Raw genomic sequence first — 25,701 nt, forward strand, 5'->3', positions numbered from 1 at the left:
AATATGTATGACTATCATTACTATCATGATCACAATTTATGCTTTGTCAATTGCAAATCCTTTCCTTCTAGAAAATATCAAATATACTCTGTTTATGTGCCATACTCCAATTACATATTCTGTAATTTCAGATCCTATTGTTTATGATGAAGAATATATTAACTGGAAATAGACATGTTGCTAAATATTAGTAATTGTTTTTTGACATATCTATCGCTGATTTAGAGATTTCAGAGATACCCCATGTAAAGAACAAATGAAGACTTGACATACATAATAATTCCTTCTAAAAAAAGATACCTAAAGTTGAAGTATCTATAAATGTCTGTTCTTGTAAGAAGGATATGTTGCCCAGAATGCGTTATATTAATAAAGAAAATTAATGATTTCTTTATTCAGATCCTAAACCACATGTAATGACTACATTTTATAAAAAGTGAGCATCCAAGAATATATCTTACCCAGGGTTTTCTGGTGTGATTACAACCAAATCCTACTTTAAGAGAGTCAACTCAATACTAACAACTGGGTAATCTTACAGTACCAAAATTACTGATTAACTTAATAGCTCTCTTTAATTTAGACTGATTATTATTATACTTATCTTGAATCATTACTTTTTCCTAGGAGACATTTATACTAAATTTCTAAATTAAAGCTCAAACTTTGTATTAAGGCAAAAATATAAATGTCTAAAATAATTCAACATCTAGGGGTGCCTGGGTGGCTCATTTATTTCAGCTCAGGCTATGATCCCATGGTCCATGAGATCAAGTCCAGCATCCAGCATTGTCAGCGTGGAGCCTGCTTGAGATTCTCTCTCCCTCTCTCTGCCCCTTCCCCACTTGTACATATGTACATGTACTCTCTCCCTCTTTCTCTCTCTAAATAAATAAACTTAAAATAAAAACAGAAATTTAAAATAATTCAATATGTAAGGCAAACCTTAGGAAACTTATGACTCAACAATAAACTTTGCCACTATTGAGTTAGAAAATAATGAAGTGAGACTGAAGAAAAAAGATGCCCTAGATAGAATATAATTTAAAAGCATGGCTGAATGATTTAATAGGTATTCTGGGATCCTAATTTTCCAGTTTTTTGTTTTTTTTTTAATTTTTTTTTTCAATGTTTATTTATTTTTGGGACAGAGAGAGACAGAGCATGAATGGGGGAGGGGCAGAGAGAGAGAGGGAGACACAGAATCGGAAACAGGCTCCAGGCTCTGAGCCATCTGCCCAGAGCCCGACGCGGGGCTCGAACTCACGGACCGCGAGATCGTGACCTGGCTGAAGTCGGACGCTTAACCGACTGCGCCACCCAGGCGCCCCCCTAATTTTCCAGTTTTGAGGGTTTTTTAAAATTACTTTTAATACCCTAATAACATGAGTGACATCATTTCCTGTCTCCTATTTTACATTAATTTTCTACAGGGTTTTTCTAGGCTTATAAAGACTACAGATATATGCCATTATTAAGAAGGAGAGCAGAGAGTGATACACAAAGCTTATTTTTAGCACATTGTTCTTATAAGTATGTTTCAAAATTGGACCCTTTACCTTATATATCATTAATCAGAATCTGTGATTTATGTTCACATAAAAAAATGACATATTTTCCATTGAGGTTTCTTAGAGACAGCATATAGGTGTGTCTTGCCTTTTTACCTTATTTATTAATCTCAGTCTCTCAATTGAGGTGTTTAGACCTTTTATGTTTAATGTGATGATTAATCTGGTTTTGTTTAAAACTGCCATTTTGCTATTTGTTTTCTATTTGTCCAATCTGTACTTTGTTCCTCATTTTTTTTCTGTTTTTTTTTTTGAATTTTTTATAATTCTATTTTATCTCCTTTGCTGGCATATTAGCTATACCTTTTTTGTCATGCTATTTTAGTAGTTACTTCAGGCATTCAACTCATACTTAACTTTCATAGTCTTCAAGTGATATAGTATTAAAATCCAGAACAATCTAATTCCAGTTGAATGGTAGGAAGCTAGTCCAGTAATAGCTATGCCAAAATGGCTGGAAGTGGAAGACGATGACATTTTGAACCTCTGTTCTCTAGACTTGAAATACATGCAATACTAACCCACACCCATACCCAATTATTTTCTGGCTGAGTAGCTTTATGAAGTTGACTTTCTTTGTAACCGACATACTGGAGATTAATTAACTCTGGTGCCAAATTTTACTTTATTTTTTGGATAATTCTTTATGTTAACTAAGCAAAATTCTAGAGTTTCTTCTGTAATGATATATATTTCATGGTATAAATACCAACAATGATGTTATGGGCAAATGGGGAACAAAATCTTTTTCCTTTTCTGCATGGGAAATTCATCTTTGGTAACTGTGCCTTTGGAAACCTGTATATCCATTGTGGAGATCTTATATCTATGCCTTAAGGGTTTCTGCAAGAGATGATGACTACTATGGAGCATACAGTCTCAAAGCAAGGGCAGCTCCTGCAAGTTCAATGTGAATCTCATCATCTTGCACTTGAACTGTCATATGGTGTGAATATGACTCTAGACAACTATATGAAGAGGGATCCTTGACAATGCCCTGCTCTATACTTGTACTTAGAACCAAGTAGTTCTAAATGTGGCCCATAGTAATCTTGTCAATCTGAATGTTTAGTTGATTGTAAAATCACTCTTGGTGGTACTACAGAGATGACTGAAGGGAAAAAAAAACCAGAATATGATTCTACCAATCTACCATACACTAACCCTAGGAAATGGGCAAGCCCCTTTGATTTCAATTTATTTATGTAAAGGAAAACGGACAGTCGCTCTTGCCTTGCGTATTTCACAGAATTATTCCAAATATCACAAGAAAACGGGTCTAGGAGAAAACCTCAAATTTATGAGATCAAGTGCTTTCACATACCACACATACTATTTGCCTCTACTTGGTATCCTCATACCCACATCTATGCCTACCAAACTGTTACCTGGATTTTCAATAGGAGTAGGGTGTTAGAGTGAAGTGTCAGTATCACACTGAAAGCTTTTCCCAATAGAGTAAGACTGCCTCTTCACCACCCCATTCCCACAATACTGATATGCCTCTAACTGAATGGTGGAAATGGAATTTAATAAATTACAGTGGATAAACAAAATATAGTTGTAATGAACTAAAAGACAAAGATTTGTTACTCTCAAATTTAAGAAACAGAAATAGACACGATACTAATGATGTTGCTTTTTTGTTTCCTACTTTACATTTTTCTGTCAAAATATTCAACAATTAAAATTCCTTCCAAGGAAATCACTTACTGTTTTAAGTTCTTGGCGCAACTGCTGGTTGTAATTTGTGGATTCTTCTAATCGAGCTTCTAAAGCAGCAATTTTTTCTTCTTTAATTTCAAGAGACTTCTTTAGAGTCGATTCTAATTTTGATTCCAAAAGTTTGTACCTACTATCCAAGTACAAAAATAACATAGTTCATCACTGGAGGTCAAAAATTATTTTTAAAGATCATTATGACCATAGACACTGATGCCATAAAGAGGTCTTATGAAACAATATTTTTTTAAGAGGTGAATTATTCTATTGCCCCACTCTCCCCTTTAAACTCTTCCTGGTTATAAAAAAAAAAAAAATCAACTAGGTAACCAGAGCTTCAGATTATAGCCTAGGTTGTCAAAAGCAAAAATTGATGCTCAAAAAAAGGCATCTGGAAGATGTAAATCCCAAAATATTCTTTTTACTTTTATAAGGCTAGAATCCATAGGAAAAGAAGTAGATGGGCTTATTATATTATTAAGCATTTGTCTATGATATGAATGTGTTAAGATACTTGTACAAGGAGATAGGTATAGTTAAGCTTAAAACTCATGGAAGGGTACAGAGTATTTACACAATATTTTAGAAAGGGAATGATATACCAAAGATACTGGATACTGGTAACAGAGTAGGAAGAGGCAAATGCGAATGTTAGTATTTTAGTTATGTTTTTGAATGGTGATTTCATAAAAAATTATATTATTTACGGTTAAAAACTTTTTTTAAATTAAAAAATGTCTATTTTTGAGAGAGAGACAGAACATGATCAGAGGAGGAGAAGAGAGAGAGGGAGACAAATAATCTGAAGCAGGTTCCAGGCTCTGAGCTGTCAGCAGAGAGCCCGACGTGAGGCTCGAACCCACAAACTGTGAGATCATGACCTGAGCTGAAGTCATATGCTTAACTGACCGAGCCACCCAGGCACCCTGTGGTTAAAATTTTTTTTACAAAAAGGACAGTGCATGAACACAGTTTGAGAGTGAATCACAAACTAGAGATTATGACTAATTCTTATACCTGAGAACCTTGATGACTAAACCAAATAAATAAGTACATATATGAGAAATTTTATCACATTCTGCCTTTTACTGTAGTTAATTTGTGTGTATGTGTGTATATATACATTTTACAATTTTTTTCTTGCTCAATCAGTTTTTTTTTTTAATTTTTTCTTCAACGTTTTATTTATTTTTTTGGGACAGAGAGAGACAGAGCATGAACGGGAGAGGGGCAGAGAGAGAGGGAGACACAGAATCGGAAACAGGCTCCAGGCTCTGAGCCATCAGCCCAGAGCCCGACGCGGGGCTCGAACTCACGAACCGCAAGATCGTGACCTGGCTGAAGTCGGACGCTTAACCGACTGCGCCACCCAGGCGCCCCGCTCAATCAGTTTTTAAGTTCACTGAGCACAGAGAACAAATCTCACTCGTTTTGGTATTGGCTTGAGTCAACAGATATTTTTAAAGCATTTTATGAACCTAACTTTGGATATATTTAATGTTGGATGCCTGAGTTGCCTCTAGACTGTCCAGATAGAGATGTCCACTAAGCAAAAAATAATGTGACTATCAGGTAAGATGATGGATGGCAATGCATAGCATACACAACAAAGAGGCCTGAGAACATAACCCTAGGAAACTACAGTAAAACCTTGGGTTGTGAGTAACTTGTTCTGCAAGTGTTCTGCAAGCTGAGCAAACATTTCTAATAAATTTTAACTTGATAAACGAGCGATGTCTTGCAATACAAGTAGTACATGATGCCGAACATCACGTGATCACAACTGAACCAATGGTTCTTGAATTTCACTTTGATATGTCAGTGCTTTGGATTACAAGCTTGTTTCCAGAATGAATTATCCTTGCAAACCAAGCTTTTACTGTATATTGAGACACAGGAAAAGAGCTGTTAAAAAAGAATAGACAAGAGTGATCACTTAGCACTCTATTTGTAACTTTATCACTAAATTTACTTTGTTGCATTCTACCTATTTGTACATACAAATCCATAACTTAGACTACCTATTCCTTTATGGCAAGAATAATATCTTAATTATATCTTAAAAGGGTCAGAGAGAATGACGCCAGTGAGAAAGATGAAAAGGTTAGACTGTTAGAGATACCATCTGAGATTAGAGGTAAACACAGAGGCAGATATACATAAACTCCAAGACAGAAGGGATAGAATATTAAAGGAATTTATGTTTGTGAACTTTTTTTTCTTTGTGATGCTAAGGTTAACGTAATGGTTGAGAAAGCAGCTGGTTTAGTGGCTTAAGACACTTCTTTTCCTGATCTACCAATTTGATCATGGTCTCAATTTCATTTCCTAAAACATTGAGTTCAACATATACCTTTATCTCTATTTCTAATGCTTTCATTATATATATAAATGTGCAGACTAATGAACACATCAATTACATCTTGCCTAGCCTATTTCAACAGCTTCCTAACTGATCTCTGTGACTCCAATTTGCCCTTTTCCTAATCCATATTCCTTTTTTTTATATATATTTATTTTGAGAGAGAGAGAGAAAGAGCACACACACACAAGTGGGGGAGGGGCAGAGAGAGAGGGAGAGAGAGAATACCAAAGAGACTATACTGTCAGTGCAGAGCCTGATGCAGGGCTCGAACTCAATGAACCATGAGAACATGACGTGAGCTGAAATCAAGAGAAGGATGCTTAACAAACTGAGCCACCCAGGTGCCCCTTTCTAATCCATCTTTCACATCACTCTAAAAATTACTCAAAAGGGGTGCCTGGGTGGTTCAGTTGGTTGAGTGTCCAACTCTTGATTTTCAGCGTAGGTCATGATCCCAGGGTCATGGGATTGAGCCTCGCATTAGACTGTGCTGAGCTGGAGCCTGCTTGAGACTCTCTCTGTTCCCCTCTTCCTCTTTACTCCTCTCCCCCATTTGCAGGTTCTCTTTCTCAAATTAGAAAAAAAATTCTCAACATAGCTTTGTGCTTTATTTGCATGGAATGCCATCTCCACCAATTCCACCTTGCACATTTCAGTCATTCTTTATGGCTCAGCTGAAGCATTATCATTTCTTTGATGCTTGATGGTCAGCAAATTTTAAGAGCTCAATTAACATTGAGCAGCTGTTTGAATTAAGGTTTGAAAAGAGCCACCAAACAATATGAAGGACCCACCTACAACTGGGTTCTAAAAGGGTTAGGGTAGTTACATGGTTTACTGTTTTTTTCCCCTCAACTATTTAAATGTCTTACATACACACACAGGTAATAAATGTTTGAATAAAAAAGCGATGCATATTCAGTATCTATATTAAGAAGTAGTCAACTAAATTGGGCCTTAAGTATTTATTTAACTCAAACAAAAATAGTTTCTCATATGGGAATGCAAGCTGGTGCAGCCACTCTGGAAAACAATATGGAGGTTCCTCAAAAACTAAAAATAGAACTACCCTATGACCCAGAAATCGCACTACTAGATATTTATCCAAGGGATACAGGTGTGCTGTTTTGAAGGGACACATGCACCCCCATGTTTACAGCAGCACTATCAACAATAGCCCAAGTAAGGAAAGAGCCCAAATGTCCATCGATGGATGAATGGATAAAGCAGATGTGGTGTGTGTGTGTGTGTATATATATATATATATAAAAATACATACACAATGGAGTATTACTCGGCAATCAAAAAGAATGAAATCTTGCCATTTGCAACTACATGGATGGAACTGGAGGGTATTATGCTAAATGAAATTAGAGAAAGACAAAAATCATATGACTCCACTCATATGAGGACTTTAAGAGACAAAAGAGATGAACTTAAGGGAAGGGAAACAAAAATAATATAAAAACAGGGAGGAGGACAAAACAGAAGAGACTCATAAATATGGAGAACAAACTGGTGGGTTACTGGAGGGGTTGTGGGAGGGGGGATGGGGTAAATGGGTAAGGGGCACTAAGAAATCTACTCCTGAAATCATTGTGGCACTATATGCTAGCTAACTAATTTGGATGTCAATTTTAAAAAAATTAAATTGGGGGCGCCTGGGTGGCGCAGTCGGTTAAACGTCCGACTTCAGCCAGTTCACGATCTTGTGGTCCGTGAGTTCGAGCCCCGCGTCGGGCTCTGGGCAGATGGCTCAGAGCCTGGAGCCTGTTTCCGAATCTGTGTCTCCCTCTCTCTCTGCCCCTCGCCCGTTCATGCTCTGTCTCTCTCTGTCCCAAAAATAAATAAACGTTGAAAAAAAAAAAGTTAAAAAAAAAACATTAAATTGGGGACACCTGGGTGGCGCAGTCGGTTAAGCGTCCGACTTCAGCCAGGTCACGATCTTGCGGTCCGTGAGATCGAGCCCCGCATCAGGCTCTGGGCTGATGGCTCAGAGCCTGGAGCCTGTTTCCGATTCTGTGTCTCCCTCTCTCTCTGCCCCTCCCCCGTTCATGCTCTGTCTCTCTCTGTCCCAAAAATAAATAAAAAACGTTGAAAAAAAATTAAAAAAAAAATTAAATTAAATTAAAAGCAATAAAATAAAATGGCAAAAAAGTAGTTTCTCATGAAACAGTTGTATGATTAATCCAATTACGGTTGCTTGAATTCAATGCTAGAACTAATGCCTCAAATTACTTCTATTTGTTATTACAGAATCTATGAGCATCAACCAGCCTATTCTTAACTTTGAATATTTTCAAAATGACAAAAACAAATCTCTTATAACAGCATTAATTTTCCCTATATACATTATTTAATATAGACTATAAATACTATAACAGTAATAATGGGTAGACAATAAAATACAAATTCTATTACAAAAATTCCAATGAATTAAAATCTAGTCTACATAAAACTGTATTTTTAACAATATATCCTTCCAGTCTAGCTGGAATCACATGGCTGACTAGATGCTAAACCATAGACTCCTTGAAAAATCTGATTGTTTGATAGATTGTAATTACCATAGGAGAAATAATTTTTTTGACCTTACATTGATCATTCTCAAAATTAAAGGGCATATAAAGTAAGGTTTTATTGTTTCTCACCTTACTTTTCCACATTATTATTATTATTTTTTTAAGTAGGCTTCATGCCCAGTGTGGAGCCCAACATGGGGCTTGAACTCACAACCATGAGATCAAGACCTGAGCCAAGATCAAAATTCATATGCTTAATAGTCACCCAGGTGGCCCATTCCACATTTTTTTAAATGTTTATTTTGAGAGAGAGAGAGAGAGAGAGGCAGAGAGAGAGGGAAAGAAAGAATACCAAGATGACTCCATGCTGTCAGCACAGAGCCCAACACAGGGCTCGAAACCATGAACCATGAGATCATGACCTGAGCCTAAATCAAGAGCCAGACGCTTAACTGACTGTGCCACCCAGGAGCCCCTCCATATTATTTTTATACCTTAGTTACCTCAGCATGTTTTCCTTTGTTTCATATTTCTCCTTTCTGTAAGTCCACTTTTGCACACAAAATAAATGAAAGAATTGAGGCATTTAAGCACATGATTCAAATAAAAACTAACTTTATATTTCAAGAGAGAGGGGTTTGTTGTTAATGTCTCATTCTACTTTCATAGGTAATTATAGTTTCTGCTTTTCTGCTACATGAGTGGCTTCCTGTTTTCCTATTATGTAACTATTTATAGTAACATTTTAGCATTTTTCTTGTATTAGGTTGTGTTTATCTGAGTTTTTACTTTTTTTTCTTATAGAACTTTCTCTATGGGAAGAGAGGAAACAGAAACAGGGTGACATATGTAAATATTCTATAGCTGATACAGGAGAGAAGGTTTGAGCAAAAATATAACAATAATTTAAACTGTTTGCCAAATAGACTTCATACTCACCTGTCATCAGTACTCTGCTCATCATGCAAGAGTCGCTCTTTATTTAGCCCTATCTTTTCAAGCTCATGAGTTAATTTTTCAAGATCATTATTCATTTGTTGAGTCTTCAATTTTTCACACACCAAATCCTTATTTTGAAAGGAATGCAAGACTCACATAAGTGTCATGACCATGAACATCTAGGAAATTCAGTCACAATTGTAACTACCACTATCCAGGAATACATATATATAATTCAAACCAGGAAAAACAGAAATGTTGTTGAATTTTTCCTTCATCACTAACAAGTAGTTAAGCAAAAAAATAAACTAGTTCAAACAATATGGTTTTCCTTTTTTGTTTTTTTTTTTTTTTGCTAATATTACTTGTAATTTTTTGTATTAAAAACTAAAAGGAAAAACTCTTGTGAACTCTTGAGGATTGAAAGCTGTGAGAAAAAGAACACGTATCTACTAACTTTTTAATAATAAGCTAGAACCTTAGTGCATATTTCTATGAATATATGCTGGATGCAACACCCTTCTCCCACCTCAAGCATCCCTCTGCCAGTGGAAGAGGTCTAACATATTGATCTGAAGAACATATTGATCTGAAGAACTAGGGGACACTGTTAAAAGTTCAGACACGAGGAACCTTGTTCCTGCCTGTAGGACGGTACAACAACAGAAAGAAAAAAGCAAAAAGCTAATAATGGGCCCCTCTCAATGCCTCTTTAGCAGAAAGGCAGACTTCCCAATGTGACGTTCTGCCAGGATGCAAAGAAACTTTTTAATTGAACTTAAAAGAGTTATCATACAGAGTATATAGCATAGGGGTAGCAAAAAAAGGCCAAGCATGCTATGAAGAACATGAATATGATCTACACCATGTTTCACTTGGATCTACGGCCAATCTACTCCAGAAAATTTCACAACTCTTCTCAACACACAGATCTAAGCCACTACCAGTTGTGCAGTGTTGACTCCTAAAGTTCAATATGATTTGCATTCTAAGGCTTAAGAGCATAATTCATGGAGATTTGGAGTTTGAAAGATCTGGATTTGAATCCAGCAATCCAACTTTGCCATTAGCTGAGTGATCCTGCATAAGTTACTTAATGTCGCTTATGCTTTCTAATCTACTGGACATAACATCTATAGAGGATTACTGTAAAAATTATATAAATAAATTTCTGAAGTCCTTAGCCCAGTACCTGGTACATGGTTGGCATTCAATAAATAGTAGCTATTATGGTTCCTATTATTCAGTAACAGTCTTGACCAAATATTTTATTTTGAAATAAAACATAAAATTATAATGTAATAAAGGAGATACCACATGGAAACCTTATTACTACAATATATTAAAAATAAAATTCACATGTACTTCTTGGTATAACAAAAGTAGGAAAATTTAGAAACTCTAGTTCTAAATGCCAATTTCTATTTTGAACCATAAGCAGATGATGCAAATTTCTGATGGGTTCCAATAAAACTTAACAATGCCTTGAATTAAAAATATAAAAATATTTTCCTTAAATTTAGGTAACTATATTTACCTCTCGTAATGTAACCAAAGTTTTTACATCAATGGTGGCTCTTTTCACAAGCTCCTTATTTTCTTTCTCTAATTCTTTCAGACGAATGCAGGATTCTTTAAAAATACTGATCTCTTTGAAAAGGGTTTTGTTTTCTTTTTCCAAATTCCCAATTTTCACATTATTTTCTTCCAATGTGGTATCTTTTATTTCTGCTTGCTGTCGGAGTCTTTTATTTTCTTTCTCCAGTTGCTTCTTATCTTTTTCCAGTTGAGAAGTCTCTTGCTCTAATGATTTATTTTCTTTTTCTAGTTGTTCTAGTCTTTTGCTGGATATTTTTAACTCTTCTAGGTTTTTCTGCAATGTTTGATTTTCCATCTCTAAGTCTTGTAGTTCACTCTCTAACTGTTGAATTTTTTTATTGCTATTTTCTAGAGCTTTCTGTAGCCTCTGATTTTCTGTATCTAAACCCTGGTAGCTAACTTCTAAGCGTTCTGTTTTCTTGAAAGATGCTTTCATGAGTTCTAAACCCTTCTTAAGCTGCTCTTTTTCACTTTCCAGTTCTTTATTTTCTAGCTGTAGCTGAGCCATTTTCATGCTTGCACACTTCAAAGATTCCACATTCCTTCGCAGTTCTAAGTTTTCCTCATCTAGTTGGGAATTCTCTTTTTCTAGGGATTCTAACTGAAAAGTAAGGTTTTTAAAACTATCTAATGTTTTTTTTAATTTTCTATTTTCTCTTTCTAGCTCTGAATTTTCTTGTTCTAAGGCCTCAATTTTTTCACAAGTAATTTTTAAATTGGTTATCTTTTTCTGTAACAATTCATTTTCTTTCTCAAGATGATGCAACTCATTTTCAAGTTCTTCTGCTCGTTCTCCTTTTTCTTTATAATGTTCCAATTCTTTCCTAATTTGTCTTTTTTCAAATTCAATCTTACTTAACTTGCTACTTGTTTCTTTGATAGATTCATGGAGAATTTTATTTTCTTTTTCAATGTCTTTCACCCTCGCTTCAGCACTTATCTGGGATCGCTGCCTTAAAGAAGAGACGGTTTGATTCAGATGTTCATTTTCCTGTTCCAATATTTTAATCTAATTGAAAAAAAAACAAAGGAGAAAATTAAAAATATAAATTAGCATAAACTAAATATTTTAAATTACAGTTTTTCCATTTCAAAAAAACTAACAATGAAATAAGAACATAAAAGGGTGCTAATATGTCTTACTTTTAATTGTGACAAATATTTGCTGGCAGACCACCGTGTACATGTACTTTCAGGTCATAAAAGTTCTGTCTTTAGGGAGTTCATAATGTAAAGAAATGGTTAGGAGAACTGTACTTAATATTAATCAAAGTGATCTTCAGATTATTTATAGTTATTTGTTTCAAATTCAAATAGGAATATAGGCGAAATGCACACACATATCTCTTTATGACTATAAGCTTTTACTTTCATTAAAAAAATTTTGCAAAGCATACACACAGTGGGTTCTTGATAAATATTGCTATATTTTATGTGTATATATGTGGGTGTGTATTCATTCTCCCAAGAATTCTAATTTGAAAAAGATCAAAAAACACAAAATCCTCTGGTATACCTGAAAACTAATTTTTTATGACATGGCCTAATTTTGGTAAACAATCCCCTGAGAGCCTTGTAAAAATACAGATTCATGCTTAGCTCTAGAATTTTTTTCTGTAGCTCTATGGAAACCTTTATTTTTATAGGTAGCCTAAGGACTATACCTGGATAATAAAAAACAAACCATTTTACTTCTAAAAAAGTAACAGAAACTTTAAAATAGCAAGTCACTCAATATATCCAGTTCTCAGTTTCCTAAAGCATAAAGTGAGAATGACCAATAAATACTTGAAAGCAAATATGAACGCATTCTAGAGAAGGCTGCTGCCAACACATCTCCCTCTTTCGTAGGGTCTGAATACATACAGCTGCATCTCTCCTCAATTCCACACAGTAACTTTATAATCTGCAGCCCTGTTCTACAGACACTTGAAATCCAGGTATTGTAAAATTTTACACCGATAATTATTAAACATACCGGCAACTTAAAGAATTCTAAGCTTTCGCTTCAACCTTCCCATGTATATGAATAGAAAATGAAAACCACAGTTACTCTAAGATCTAAACAATTCTAAAATTATTTCCCTTTCATGTTACACGAACATTTTTGTTTACCTAAACATTAAAATAACTTGCTAAGAGAATTTAAAATATATTGCTTAATAGGAAACTTAAGAACCTGTCTTTCTGAATTTTCTCTAAGTGTTTCAATTGTTTTTTCAAGTTGAGCCTTCTCCTTCATTAGATCCTTGCTTAAATTCTGACAATTCTGAAGACTTTGCTTTTCTTGAATAATCTCGTTTTCAAGAATTTCAACCTAGAAAAAATTAAATAAAAAAACAATGTAATATTAAATATTTTACAACAAAGGAAACATGTCAAAAGATAATCTTGGAATAAAAACTAAAATAAAATTTTAATACTCAAATGGTGAAATTTAAGAACTGAATACAGAAATTCAAGTAATACTCCATGCTAATTTTAACAGCTATATAAAATATGCAGACATGACTATCTTTCTTATCCTCTGCATCTCTGAAGGGCACATTTCTACTTCTAAATACAAAAAATAAACCCAACTGAATATATAATTACATACTATATGAAGACCATGCAAATTTTATTGAAAGACTCTCCTGGCTTGACGAAATTTATAAAGATTTTAATCACAGTCAAGTAATTTTAGGGAAGAAGGAAGAAGAGAATATAAAAAACATGAAAAAAGATGAGAAAAAGGTAAGTTTAATGAGGAAACAGAAAGGAATTACGTTTAAAATAAAAAGAAAGACAGGTGCCTGGGTGGCTCAGTTGGTTAAGTGTCTGACTCTTGATCTCAGCTCAGGTCCTGATCTCAGGGTTGTGAGTTTAAGCCCTGCATTGGGCTCCATACTGGGTATGGAGTCTACTTAAAAAAAAAAAAAAAAAAGGAAAGAGGGAGAAAAAATAGTAATAATACTAGAGAAAAAAAGAGCTGAACAAAGCTCAGGTAAATGTTATAGTTATAGTCTAGGTTTAAATTTATCTTCAATTATACATTTCAAAGATATGATCAAGTATGTGGTTAATAAGCATAAAAATAGCAAATTCCAGTTTAAATTATGCCAAACCATTGATTTCCCATTATGATATAACATATTCAAATCAGGTAATAAAAGAAAATAAAGATTTAGCTATATAAAATATTCCACTTCAAATTTAAGTATTACTTAAATCCTTATATCAACAGTGAAAAAGTCTCAGGCGCCTGGGTGGCTCAGTAAGTTAAGCATCCAACTTCAGCTCAGGTCATGATCTCAAGGTTTGTGAGTTTGAGCTCCAGGTCGGGCTCTGTGCTCAGATCCTGGAGCCTTTTTTGGATTCTGTCTCCCTCTCTCTCTGCCCTCTCCTGCTTGTGTTCTCTCTTTCTCTCTCAAAAATAAACAAACATGAAAAAGTCTTTTAAAAGAATAGTAAAGAAGTCTACGAATTTTAATAGTCTTTACATAAAGCAAGCTGAATTTTTCTATTTTATTTTATTTTTTTTAATATATTGTTTTAACATTTATTTATTTCTGAGACAGGGAGAGACAGCATGAACGGGGGAGGGTCAGAGAGAGAGGGAGACAGAGAATCTGGAACAGGCTCCAGGCTCTGAGCTGTCAGCACAGAGCCTGACGCGGGGCTCAGACTGACAGACTGCGAGATCATGACCTGAGCCGAAGTCGGATGCTTAACCGACTGAGCCAACCAGGCGCCCCTGAATTTTTCTATTTTAATGTCAATGGAAGATAACCACATATGGAAGACAACATTCCAGTAATATCTCAAAAGCATCAAGTCAAATCTTTTTTTTGAAAGAGACAGTGCACATTGTGCTGGGGAGGGACACAAAGAAAGAGAGAGAGAGAGAGAGAGAGAGAGAGAGAGAGAGAGAATCCCAAGCAGGCTCTGCACCACCAGTGCAGACAGCCCAGTGTGGGGCTCAAACCCACAAACCGTGAGATCATGACCTGAGCCGAAGTCAAGAGCCAGAAGCTTAACTGACTGAGCCACTCAGGTGCCCCTCAAGTCAAATCTTATCCAGTTACTCAATTTGACGTGTTCAGGAAACTTTTAGCTATTTATTACTGATCTGGTTCTCCCACTTACGATTGAAATATATGGGTAACAGTTATTTAATTAAACTCATTTGTTGTCTTACATCGATGGAATTCAAGTGAAACATTTAGTTTATAAAAGATACCTTTCATACAATGAATTTATAAAACAATGCTAGAATCACTAAAAATTTATTAGAATTCAAAGCTACTTTTAAAATCAAATTACAATTTCCAGTCCCAATTGTATATAATGACAACCAAAATAAAACTGTTCCAAGTTCTATTTAGTTTTAATTCACTCTTACTTTTATACTATACTGGTTATAAAGTGCTTATTAAGATTATTTGGTTAATGGATAAAAGATGATGCTGTGGGAGGGGAGATGGGCTAAATGGGTAAGGGGCATTAAGGAATCTACCCCTGAAATCACTGTTGTACTATATGCTAACTTGGATGTAAATTAAAAAAAAATTAAATTAGGGGCGCCTGGGTGGCGCAGTCGGTTAAGCGTCCGACTTCAGCCAGGTCACGATCTTGCGGTCCGTGAGTTCGAGCCCCGCGTCGGGCTCTGGGCTGATGGCTCGGAGCCTGGAGCCTGTTTCCGATTCTGTGTCTCCCTCTCTCTCTGCCCCTCGCCCATTCATGCTCTGTCTCTCTCTGTCCCCAAAATAAATAAATGTTGAAAAAAAATTAAAAAAAAAAAAATTAAATTAAAAAAATTATCAAAAAAATGATGCAAAAATGTCTTAAAAGACTAAAAATCTGGCAAGATAATCAAGAGGTCTACTTGCATAATCTAAGGCAGTGGTTCTCAAAGCATGGCTTTTTTCCCCCCAACAAAGCAGGAAGACCATCACTTAGGAATTTCTTAGAAATGAGAATTCTTTACTCCTACCCCAGACCTATCAAATCAGAAGCTCTGGGTATGGGGCTCAGAAATTTGTGTTAAACAAGTCCTGAAGGTGATTCTGAGGCATACTATAGTTCAAAAACCACCGATCTAAAGATTAGGGAGATTTTCATAACTGAATCTAGAAATCCAGAATCTAAAGAAAAACCAGACATGGCTGACTACATATAGAAATAATAACAAATTCATAATGGCTTATGTATAAGAACATTTATTACAGTATTATTCACTGTGACCAAGACCCAGAAACTCATACTGGGAAGGAGATGTGATAGGAGATATTCATGATAAAAATATCATGTATGTTGTCATGATATGATTCTATTTATCTACAATAGGTATATGTGTGTATGCAGAAAGATACTCAAAAATACATTACTTGGTCTGTTGCCCAACTGGAATATTTCTGTTGAACTAAAACCTTGTTCAAATTCAGGTTTCACAGTGCCTAAATTGTGGTCTCTAAATACCATTTTCCACTAAAAGGAACAAGGGCTTTTTGGAGAAATGGCTGTTTCCAGATTGGGGGCAGGAAATGTTTAAGAAGAACTGAGTTACAGTGAAAAGCACAGAGGCTCACAAGGAGTGCTAAGATTGTGTCACAGGGACTCAGGAAGTAGCTTAAAGAGGTGGAACAGTTAGAAAAACAAATGCAGTAGGCTGAAACACTTCAAATATTTTTAAATCCATGAATTCATAAAGACAGTAAAAAAAAAAACCTCACTCATTAATTATCTCAGGAGGATAGGAGAGAACTAATTTATTACCAGGAAACTGGTAAATAAAAGAATCAAACATTCATCCTGCCTTTTCCATGAGAATTCCTGAGAGTAAATGGATAGTTGTTTTTTTGAACCAATTTTTATTTTTATTTTGTTTATTTTTAGAGGATTTGGTGGTATTTTACTTATTTTGTTTTTAAATATTATTTTTGAGAGAGAAAGATTGGGAGAAGGGGAGGGGCAGAGAGAGAGAGGGAGACAAAGAACCTGAAGCAGGCTCCAGGCTCAGAGCTGTCAGCACACTGCCCGGTGTAGGGCTCAACTCATGAACCTCAAGATCATGACCTGAGCTGAAGTCGGTCGCTTAACTGACTGAGCCACCCGGGGACCCCTAAGCAAACCTTTTCCATGACAACCAACATGACAAAAGAGACAATTAGGCATGCACCTCATGACTGAAATAGACTCCTTATGAATATTCTCACTAAAAACTCACTTTGAACTTGATTAAGCCTACAGATAAAATAAGACCCACAGGGAACAAAAGAACTTGCTAAGGGACACAGAGAAAAATCTAGATTGTGGGAAAACTACAAAACCACCTGGTTTCTTCAACAGAAAAATTGCTATGTAAGGAGTAAACTGGGCACCTGAGTGGCTCAGTTGGTTGAGTGTCCAACTTCAACTCAGGTCATGATCTCACTGTTTGTGAGTTCCTGGCAGCCTGTCAGTGCACAGGGCTTCCTATCCTATGTCCACCTCTCTCTGACCCTCCCCTGCTTGCAATGTCCCCAAAATTAAAAAAATTAGAAAAAAGTTAACCTTACACTAAAAAAAGACTTAATACACACATCAGTAGATTGAATGTACTGATATATTTCAATTCATATTTTAACAAAACGAAAAAAAAATCCCAATGACTTGGAAAAACTGAAATGCTAACCAAACTCTATTAAATTTTTCAATGTGATAAAGTCACTGTTCTTGTTTTTTTAAAAAAAAATCCTTACTTTTTAGAGATATATAATGAGGTATTGGTGAAAGGATACCATGTCTAGGATTTACTTCAAAATCCTACTGGTTGTGAAGAGAGCAAGCAAGGGTAGAAGTAAGAGTGGCTGTAAGTTAATAATTGCTAAAGTTGAATGAGTATAGGAGTTAATTCACTTCACATTTATATATGTTTGAAAATTTCCATAAGTTAAAATAATATTGAGGATACATTACATTAAAAACTGGAAAATAAATGATCTAACACAGGGTTATTTACACTTTACATATATTCAACATTACATTAAACATTAATTTTTATTTACCTTTTTACTTAGTCTTTGATTTTCTTTTTCAATTTTCAGGATTTTGGAAGTGTTGCCTTCGGCAGAATCCATAGTACTCCGAAGTTCTTCCACAGTTTTTGTCAGACTCTGGTTTTCCATCTCCAACTTCAATAATCTACTTGATGTTAATTCATTCACTTCATGGCCCAAGGATTTTTGTGGTGCTATAATAATGACAAATATTGTCATTGGTAAAAACTATATTTACTCAATACTATTTAAAATAATGAATGTAAATGCACTACATCACCTGGTCCTTAACTTTATAAAAAATTTACAGAGTTATATAAGATAGACACAATGAAAAAACATAGATAAAAGATGGGTAAATCTTGAGTTTTTAATGTACCCACAAGCATTCTAGAGGAAAAAAGGTACAAAATTTAGACTGAACAGACTACAGTTGCAGTTCCAGTTCCATGAGAAACTGCTTGACAATGCCCAAGCCATTTTAACCACAAAACTCTTAGATTATTTGTATAAAATATGGTTATTGCTCTGTGTGTCTGAAAGAGATATCATGTGATTCAAATAAGAAGTATAAAGCATATCCAAGCCACATATCAAAAATTAAAGGAAGACAGTCTAAGGGGAAAAAAAATCCTAATTTCCTAATCCTGATTCTGAGAAAGGCAAGACAGTATATACTGGTTACCTTGAAAAAGTCTTTCTCTAAACGAAGAATCTCTGCTAAACTTGAGTGTAAAAACAAACATGTATACCATTTTGCCAAAAAAATCGTATTTCTAAGTCAATTTCAGCATAATTACATTTTTTAACCTAAGAAAACTCAGTTTCTGGTTCTATATATGATGTAAGTCCAAAATAACTATTTTTAATAACCCTAAAGCAGATTCATTATTTGATGATATAAAAATTAGGATTTAAAGTGAAATATAATACCTAGAATTCACTTTGAAACCCCAGATTTCAGGAAGGGAAATGGAGAAGTACAGGAAGGCATTCTAGGTCTATCTATTTTTGTATATGTTTGAAATTCTCCGTCATTTTTTAAAAATTTATTTATTTGGGGAGAGAGAGAGGAAAAAACACGAGTTGGGGGGTCAGATAGAAAGGGAGAGAGAGAATCCCACGCAGGCTCTGCATTGTTAGCACAGAGCCCGAAGCAGGGTTTGATCTCATGCTGTGAGATCATGCATGACCTGAGCTGAAATCAAGAGTTAGATGCTCAGCCAACTAAGCCACCCAGGCGCCCCAGAAATCCTCCATCATTAAGAAACACACACACACACACACACACACACACACACACACACACCCCATATCCCCACAAGCACACATTCTTTTCAAAATCAGGTATGATAAAATATCCTCAGACTGTAAACAAAGAAAGCCTCAGTTCTTCTAGCTTTTGTTCCAGTTAGCATATTATTCATCTTTTATTAAAAGCTGGTACAATTGATAGTCACTTTTTTATTTTTATTAAAATTTTTTTTTAATGTTTTTATTTTTGAAGGAGAGAGAGAGAGACAGAGCATGAATGGGGGACGAGCAGAGAGAGAGGAAGGCACAGAATCTGAAGCAGGCTCCAGGCTCTAACCTGGTAGGACAGAGCCCAACGCCCCAGACTTCTTACATTCCATTAGTTGTCCAAGTCTTCTTCAGTAAAACTTTGCTTCACGATCTGTTAGATACGATACTCAATATACCTTAGTAATACTTTCAATACTATCACTGTTTCTTCTTTTTTTTTAAGTTTATTTTTATTTATTTTGAGAGAGAGCAAGCAGGGAAGGGGTGAAGAGAAAAGGACACAGAATCCTAAGCAGGTTCCATACTGTCAGTGCAGAACCCAATGTAGGGCTTGAACTCACGAACTATGAGATCATGACCTGAGCCAGAGTCAAGGGTCGGACGTTTAACCAACTGAGCCACCCAGGTGCCCTATCACTGTATTTCAAAGATGCTTCAGGTCAGACTATAAAGAATTAAAAAGGATGCTTACAAACATTTTTTAAAGTAATCTCTATGCCCAATGTGGGGCTCAAACTCAAGACCAAAAGCTGCATGCTCTATCCACTGAGCTAGCCAGGAGCTCCCTTAGAACACATATTTAACAACATGGAAAAATGCCTACGTTATAATCTTAGGTGAAAAGAAGAACCTGAATTGTATATACAAATTGATCTGATGATGTCTAAAATATCTATTTGTAGAAAAATTCTGGAGGCCATTTTTTTAAATGCAAAGGGGTTTCAGAAATTATTAGGAACTTTAATTTCTTCCTTTATATTTTTCCACATTTCACACATTTTCTGGAAAGCAATTCTCTTGTATAGTTAAAAAACAAAACACACCATATTAAAACAAATATTCAGATCTATGACCCCAGCTAAGATGAACTGCAAAACAACTGTGATGATGATGATGATGATGATGATGACAATGACGACAACAATGATGATAAAAATAATAAACACTCAAATAACTACCATTTACCAGGTACTCTACTAATGGCTTCATAAGCAGTAACAAATTCAATCTTCACAATAACCGTACAAGGTAATACTATTTTATTGTTCCCATATAACTGATGAGGAAACTCTTAACACTGTAATTTTAACTAGCAGTAGAAAACATTTAAGTTTGAATTGTTTTTTAATAACTCAATTTCACAAAAAATACAATAAAAAAGTTCCACAAATATTTTAAGTAATATATCTCAGCAAGTTCACGGTCTGAATATCATCACTTATTGTGTAGTCAATTTACATGGGGGTCCCAGAATTTGAAATTAGGTTCTCATGTGTAAAATTAGGAAAAGCCTAATGGTAAAAAAATATGATAGGTCATCTGTAGAAGTATCCTATAAATATCAGATTATAAGCTCTCTCAGACCTCGTCTACCTCAGCATCATATCCACAGGGCTGGATATAATATTTTACACATGGTAGATGCTTAATAAATATCTGGAAGGAAGGAAAGCAGGTGAAATAATCTAATACTAGGTAACTGAGGAATTCTGGAACGAATCTAATTCAAATAAATGTGACCTGGACATAATTTCAATAAAGTAAATCAGTATCAGCATACTGAAGGCTATAACCCAAATAAGGAAAAAAGAACAAAGTTAACAATTTATCTGAGGGTCTTTCATTATCTCTAGGGTATAACTGGGCTGGACTGCTTGGTAGATATAGTGCTAAAATGGAGAGAGAGTACATATATTGATGAAAGTAGCCATAAAGATCCTTAACTTGCTTTCTTCTGGCTATATACTGACCTAAGAATCTTCCCAATATGTTTTGACTTCTTGTTTAGGTTTGTCTATAGTTAAAGAACACACTGACCAGCTAATATGACTTTTCTGTTCTATTTAGTAGATGGCTTTATTTCTCAAAATAAGTTAATAAACTTGGTATCTCAGCTTCCTATGATGTTAATGTGAAACAGTGCTTAAAAAACTGATCAAATCTGTTACTACACTCATAAAGTTGAGTTGTAAGATGTGTAAAGATAAGGACAAGACCCAGGAATGCGGCCATGAACATACTACTCTGTGAACTACTAGGGAGACATCTGGCCTCTTAGACATCTCCGGCTGGGGAAAATAAAAAATTGTAATAAAATATCCAAAAATGTAAGCATAAATACAACTTCATGCATTCATTTATGCATTTACATTAAAAAAATATCGGGAATACCTTCAGAGAGTTCGCTAGTTCTAGATATTTGTTCCAGCTCCCAGCCAAGATGTAATGATTCATCCATACTTTGTTTCTGTGCCATTTCCAAAGTCATATTTTCTTCCATTAATTCTTCAATCTTTTTTCTATCCATATCACGTTCCTTTTTTATTGTCAGGGAGTAGGAAAAGAAATGAAAGCTAAGAAACAGTACAATTTCAAGCTAAATATGTTCTATTACTTATAACTTTTATTTATCAGAAACTGAATAATATAGGATAAATTTTGAGTTCCTTAAAATTTTCAGTTTGAAGGCAATAATCAGTTATCATTCTTAATACTAGTCATTATATTGACCAGGTCTTTGATATCCTTTTAAAGTGATCCTTGGGAACACTGAAAACTTTTCTCCATATATTTTAATATATTTACTGGTATAATAAACGATACCTGACCTAATGCTAAATTTTAGCAAATTGTTTTCCTTCTGTATTTTAAAGGCATGTTTACACAACAACTTATTAGGGTGTTTTCAAAGGAGAAGACAAAATTAATAACTAATATGTCTAACAAAAGCAGAAATTTTTACTACTCCTGTTTTTATACAGAATTGGAAGCTTCTAATTTACTTAGCTACCTCTTCTCTGTTAAAGCCACAGGAGCTAGCCATTGTTGTCATTATGGGGAAATCAGATCAATCTGAGATTTCCTTGGAGGCCACGCAACTAATCAACCTTACATTACTTACCATTTCCATATCATGCAGTTTAGCTTTCAGTTGTAAATTCTCTTTTTCTAATTCATGTAATTTATCAGAACGAGCTCTAGTTCCTTCTAATTGATCTTCCAACATGGTTTTTGTTTCTAATAAAACCTGATTATCTTCTTTTAATTCCTATAAAAATTTCAAATAGGTTTTATCACAAATATATTAGTATCTGTTAATTTTTCAAAGCTCTAAAACATAAATTGTTTATTGTAAGGTAAGACATTAAGCTGTCTCTATCAACAGTTTTTTATGCAAGAGTAAAAGCTACTGAAAATAGAGATACAGTTAATGTTTTCCTGGTTTCATTTTTTCCCTCAGAATTTATTACGCTATTGCTATTATGCAAACGTGATACTCAATACTTATGCTAGGATGAGTAACACAACTACAATTCACATAAAATTGTCAGGGTACATTTAAATTCCTTTAGTCACAAGAATAAGTAGTCTCTCTGATATTTAAGACACAAACAAATCGCCATAGAATCAGGGCTTAATTTTTTTGCTGAAATAGATTTAAAGATTTCTCTCTACTTAAACTGTAACTTGAAAGTAAAGGGCTTGGGTTTTTGAGTAAAATACCAAGACCTGTGCTAAGACTCACAGAGACCATAAACTAAGGCTCTATTAATAAATATTTTACATAAACATCTTGAGAAAACACTTAAAATCCATACATATGTTTTGAAGACATGTGTTCACAAATCTCTTGCTGAACTATATGCTAGTGGTTTATAAACTAAAGTCAAAAGAAAGTATATTAAAACAGTGGCATTTATAAGGATCTCTTAACAGTGCCATGCATATATTGTTTCAATAAACGGCAAAGAATCAATAGGCACCTTATCTTTGCTATCTACTGGGTCTATTTTCTGGTAACTTTCAGGCTAACTACTTTCTAACTACTTTCTAACTACTTTCTGTTGTAATGTTCTCACTTCTTGATTTTGCATACTCCTTCCTTCTTATCACCATACTGAAACTGATAAAACTCTCCTTTGTTTGAAGAAATGAAGAAGTTAACTCAGAAAGAAAAACAGAATGTAGAAGCAAGTACTGTCAAATTCTTGCTGTCAAACTCAACTTCATGTAACACTGAACTGCAACCATTAAGTAAGAAAAATTGTCTTTTTCTACACACACACACAAATACACCCACACACATATTATTAGGGGAGAGATTGAGAGAGTGCCTTCATTAATCTTAGTTTAGCATTCTGAGTTGAACAGTGATCAGAAACATGCTTTGCTTTCGCTTCTAGAAACAAGTTTGAAATTAGAAGTATATACTTTATTTTGACTTTGAGGGAAGGACTTCAAGTCTTTCCTACCTATAAGACTAAATAAAAGAATGAAAGAACTTGAAACAGTTCAATAAAATTAATAATGTCCAGAGATCCCTTTTTACAAGTATAAGCAATATGCTGATCTACCACCATAAGATAAGCACCTAGAGGTATTTACAGTTTGTTCAACATTTCAAAAGTTCCTTAAGTTTATTACATGCGGTTTGAAAAAACTTAACTTTTAAACAAAATAATTGTGAATGGTTTAAATTATGCAACATACCTCAACTCTTGCCTTATAAAATTCAATATCATGTAGTCTTTCTTTGTATCTGCTGACTTCACTTTCAAGCTTATCCACTCTGATTGCCTTCTCCCGAAGTGCATCTAATTCATCTCGGTACATTCTAGCGGAACGAGCATCCGAAAGCAAATTCATGTTCTAAATATAAACAATTAATATTTTAAATATTATTTTCTATTTTCAAATTGATAATCTCTGGTTGCACAATTCAATGAATTTAAAAAACAAACCCAACAAATTGTATGCTTTAAAAGTGTGAATTTTAAAAGAAGCTGTTGATGAGGGCCAGTATTGACCAATGCTATACCTTGGCCAGAGGCTGCACTGTCACCCTGGCTGGGCAACTTCGCCAAGGCCACTTCTGATGGCATTTCCAAGACCTACAGCTATGTCACCCTGAACTCTGGAAAGAAACTGTGTTCATCAAGTTTCCCTATCAGGAATTCACTGACCATTTCGTGAAGACCCACATCAGAGTCTCCATGCAGAGGACCAAAGCTCCAGCTGTGGCCACCACATAGTTTTATACAAGAAAAATACAGCGAGTTAAAACCTGTTAAAAAATGTATATATATAGGGGCGCCTGGGTGGCGCAGTCGGTTAAGCGTCCGACTTCAGCCAGGTCACGATCTCACGGTCTGTGAGTTCAAGCCCCGCGTCAGGCTCTGGGCTGATGGCTCAGAGCCTGGAGCCTGTTTCCGATTCTGTGTCTCCCTCTCTCTCTGCCCCTCCCCCGTTCATGCTCTGTCTCTCTCTGTCCCAAAAATAAATAAACGTTAAAAAAAAAAAAAAAAAAAAAATGTATATATATAAAATAAAATGGGATGGGGAGATATATGAGGTCTTTTTTAAAAAAATCAATATAAATTATTTTAAAATATATATTCATGTGCAAATAAAAACACACCTACATATAAATTTTTTTATGTAATGATTATTTAGGAATGTAAAAAAATCAGGATATTTCAAATAAGTTAACCTCTAGTTAACATAACCATTTGCAATTAATTTAAGGTGTAAAAGTTAACTTTATTTATTTATTTATTTTTTAAAATTTTTTTTTAACATTTATTTTTGGGACAGAGAGAGACAGAGCATGAACGGGGGAGGGGCAGAGAGAGAGGGAAACACAGAATCGGAAACAGGCTCCAGGCTCTGAGCCATCAGCCCAGAGCCTGATGCGGGGCTCGAACTCACGGACCGTGAGATCGTGACCTGGCTGAAGTCGGACGCTTAACCGACTGCGCCACCCAGGCGCCCCGTAAAAGTTAACTTTAAAATACAGGATAATGAAAATACAGAAGAGGCAAACAGTATTACTAAAGTTGGTCATTAGTTACTTTACAGAAATTACGTTTCCATCCAGATGTATTATAAGATATCAAAATTCTGCTGAGTTTTTCAAAACTTCCAAGTGAATGATTAGTTGCATATGATTAGTGTTTATCCTAATAACATTTAAGACAAGTATTAAAATTCAATATTTAATAGCTCTCTCATAATCTTTTAAAACAAGTTATCAAAGTATGTTCCAGAGATATCTGTGGGTTTCATGTTCATGAGGTCAAAACCATTTTCATAATAACACCAAACCATTATTTGCTTTTTTCACTGTCATTCTCTCATGAGGGCAGAGTGGAGTTTTCCAGAGGCTACATGGCATGTGATAATACACCGAACGAAAAACAGATACGAGAATTTAGTAGTTTTTAGTTAAGACAGGCATTAAAGAGATTTGAAAAAATGATTAAAAAAAAAAAGACTTGCAAAAATGTAAGAGTACCAACATTCTTTTTTTGTTGTTGTTTTGTTTTGGAAAATAATGGTTATAAGCATGTAATTTTTATGTTAACATGGAATAATTATTTTTAAATAAACATTTTTCAAATTCTAAGTTTTAATTTCAAATATAGAAAATAGATATAATC

The 25,701-nt window shown here is 34.7% G+C and overlaps 1 protein-coding gene across 6 annotated transcripts in view; it reads right to left on the reverse strand.

Annotated features, from left to right (window-relative positions):
* The window catches only part of CCDC88A (coiled-coil domain containing 88A), a 156,572-nt gene that overhangs the window by 36,406 nt on the left and 94,465 nt on the right, over positions 1–25,701 (reverse strand). For all 6 annotated transcript variants that reach the window (XM_043603406.1, XM_043603410.1, XM_043603409.1 and 3 more), the window contains exons 10-17: positions 23,753–23,911; positions 22,164–22,310; positions 21,434–21,578; positions 17,747–17,931; positions 12,898–13,035; positions 10,657–11,727; positions 9,120–9,247; positions 3,285–3,426 (exon numbers count right to left, since the gene is read on the reverse strand). In XM_043603406.1, the coding sequence (XP_043459341.1) occupies positions 3,285–3,426; positions 9,120–9,247; positions 10,657–11,727; positions 12,898–13,035; positions 17,747–17,931; positions 21,434–21,578; positions 22,164–22,310; positions 23,753–23,911 (2,115 nt within the window). The remainder of the gene's footprint in view (positions 1–3,284; positions 3,427–9,119; positions 9,248–10,656; positions 11,728–12,897; positions 13,036–17,746; positions 17,932–21,433; positions 21,579–22,163; positions 22,311–23,752; positions 23,912–25,701) is intronic.

This window comes from Prionailurus bengalensis, chromosome A3 (genome assembly GCF_016509475.1).
Source record: "Prionailurus bengalensis isolate Pbe53 chromosome A3, Fcat_Pben_1.1_paternal_pri, whole genome shotgun sequence".
Lineage (NCBI taxonomy): Eukaryota > Metazoa > Chordata > Mammalia > Carnivora > Felidae > Prionailurus > Prionailurus bengalensis.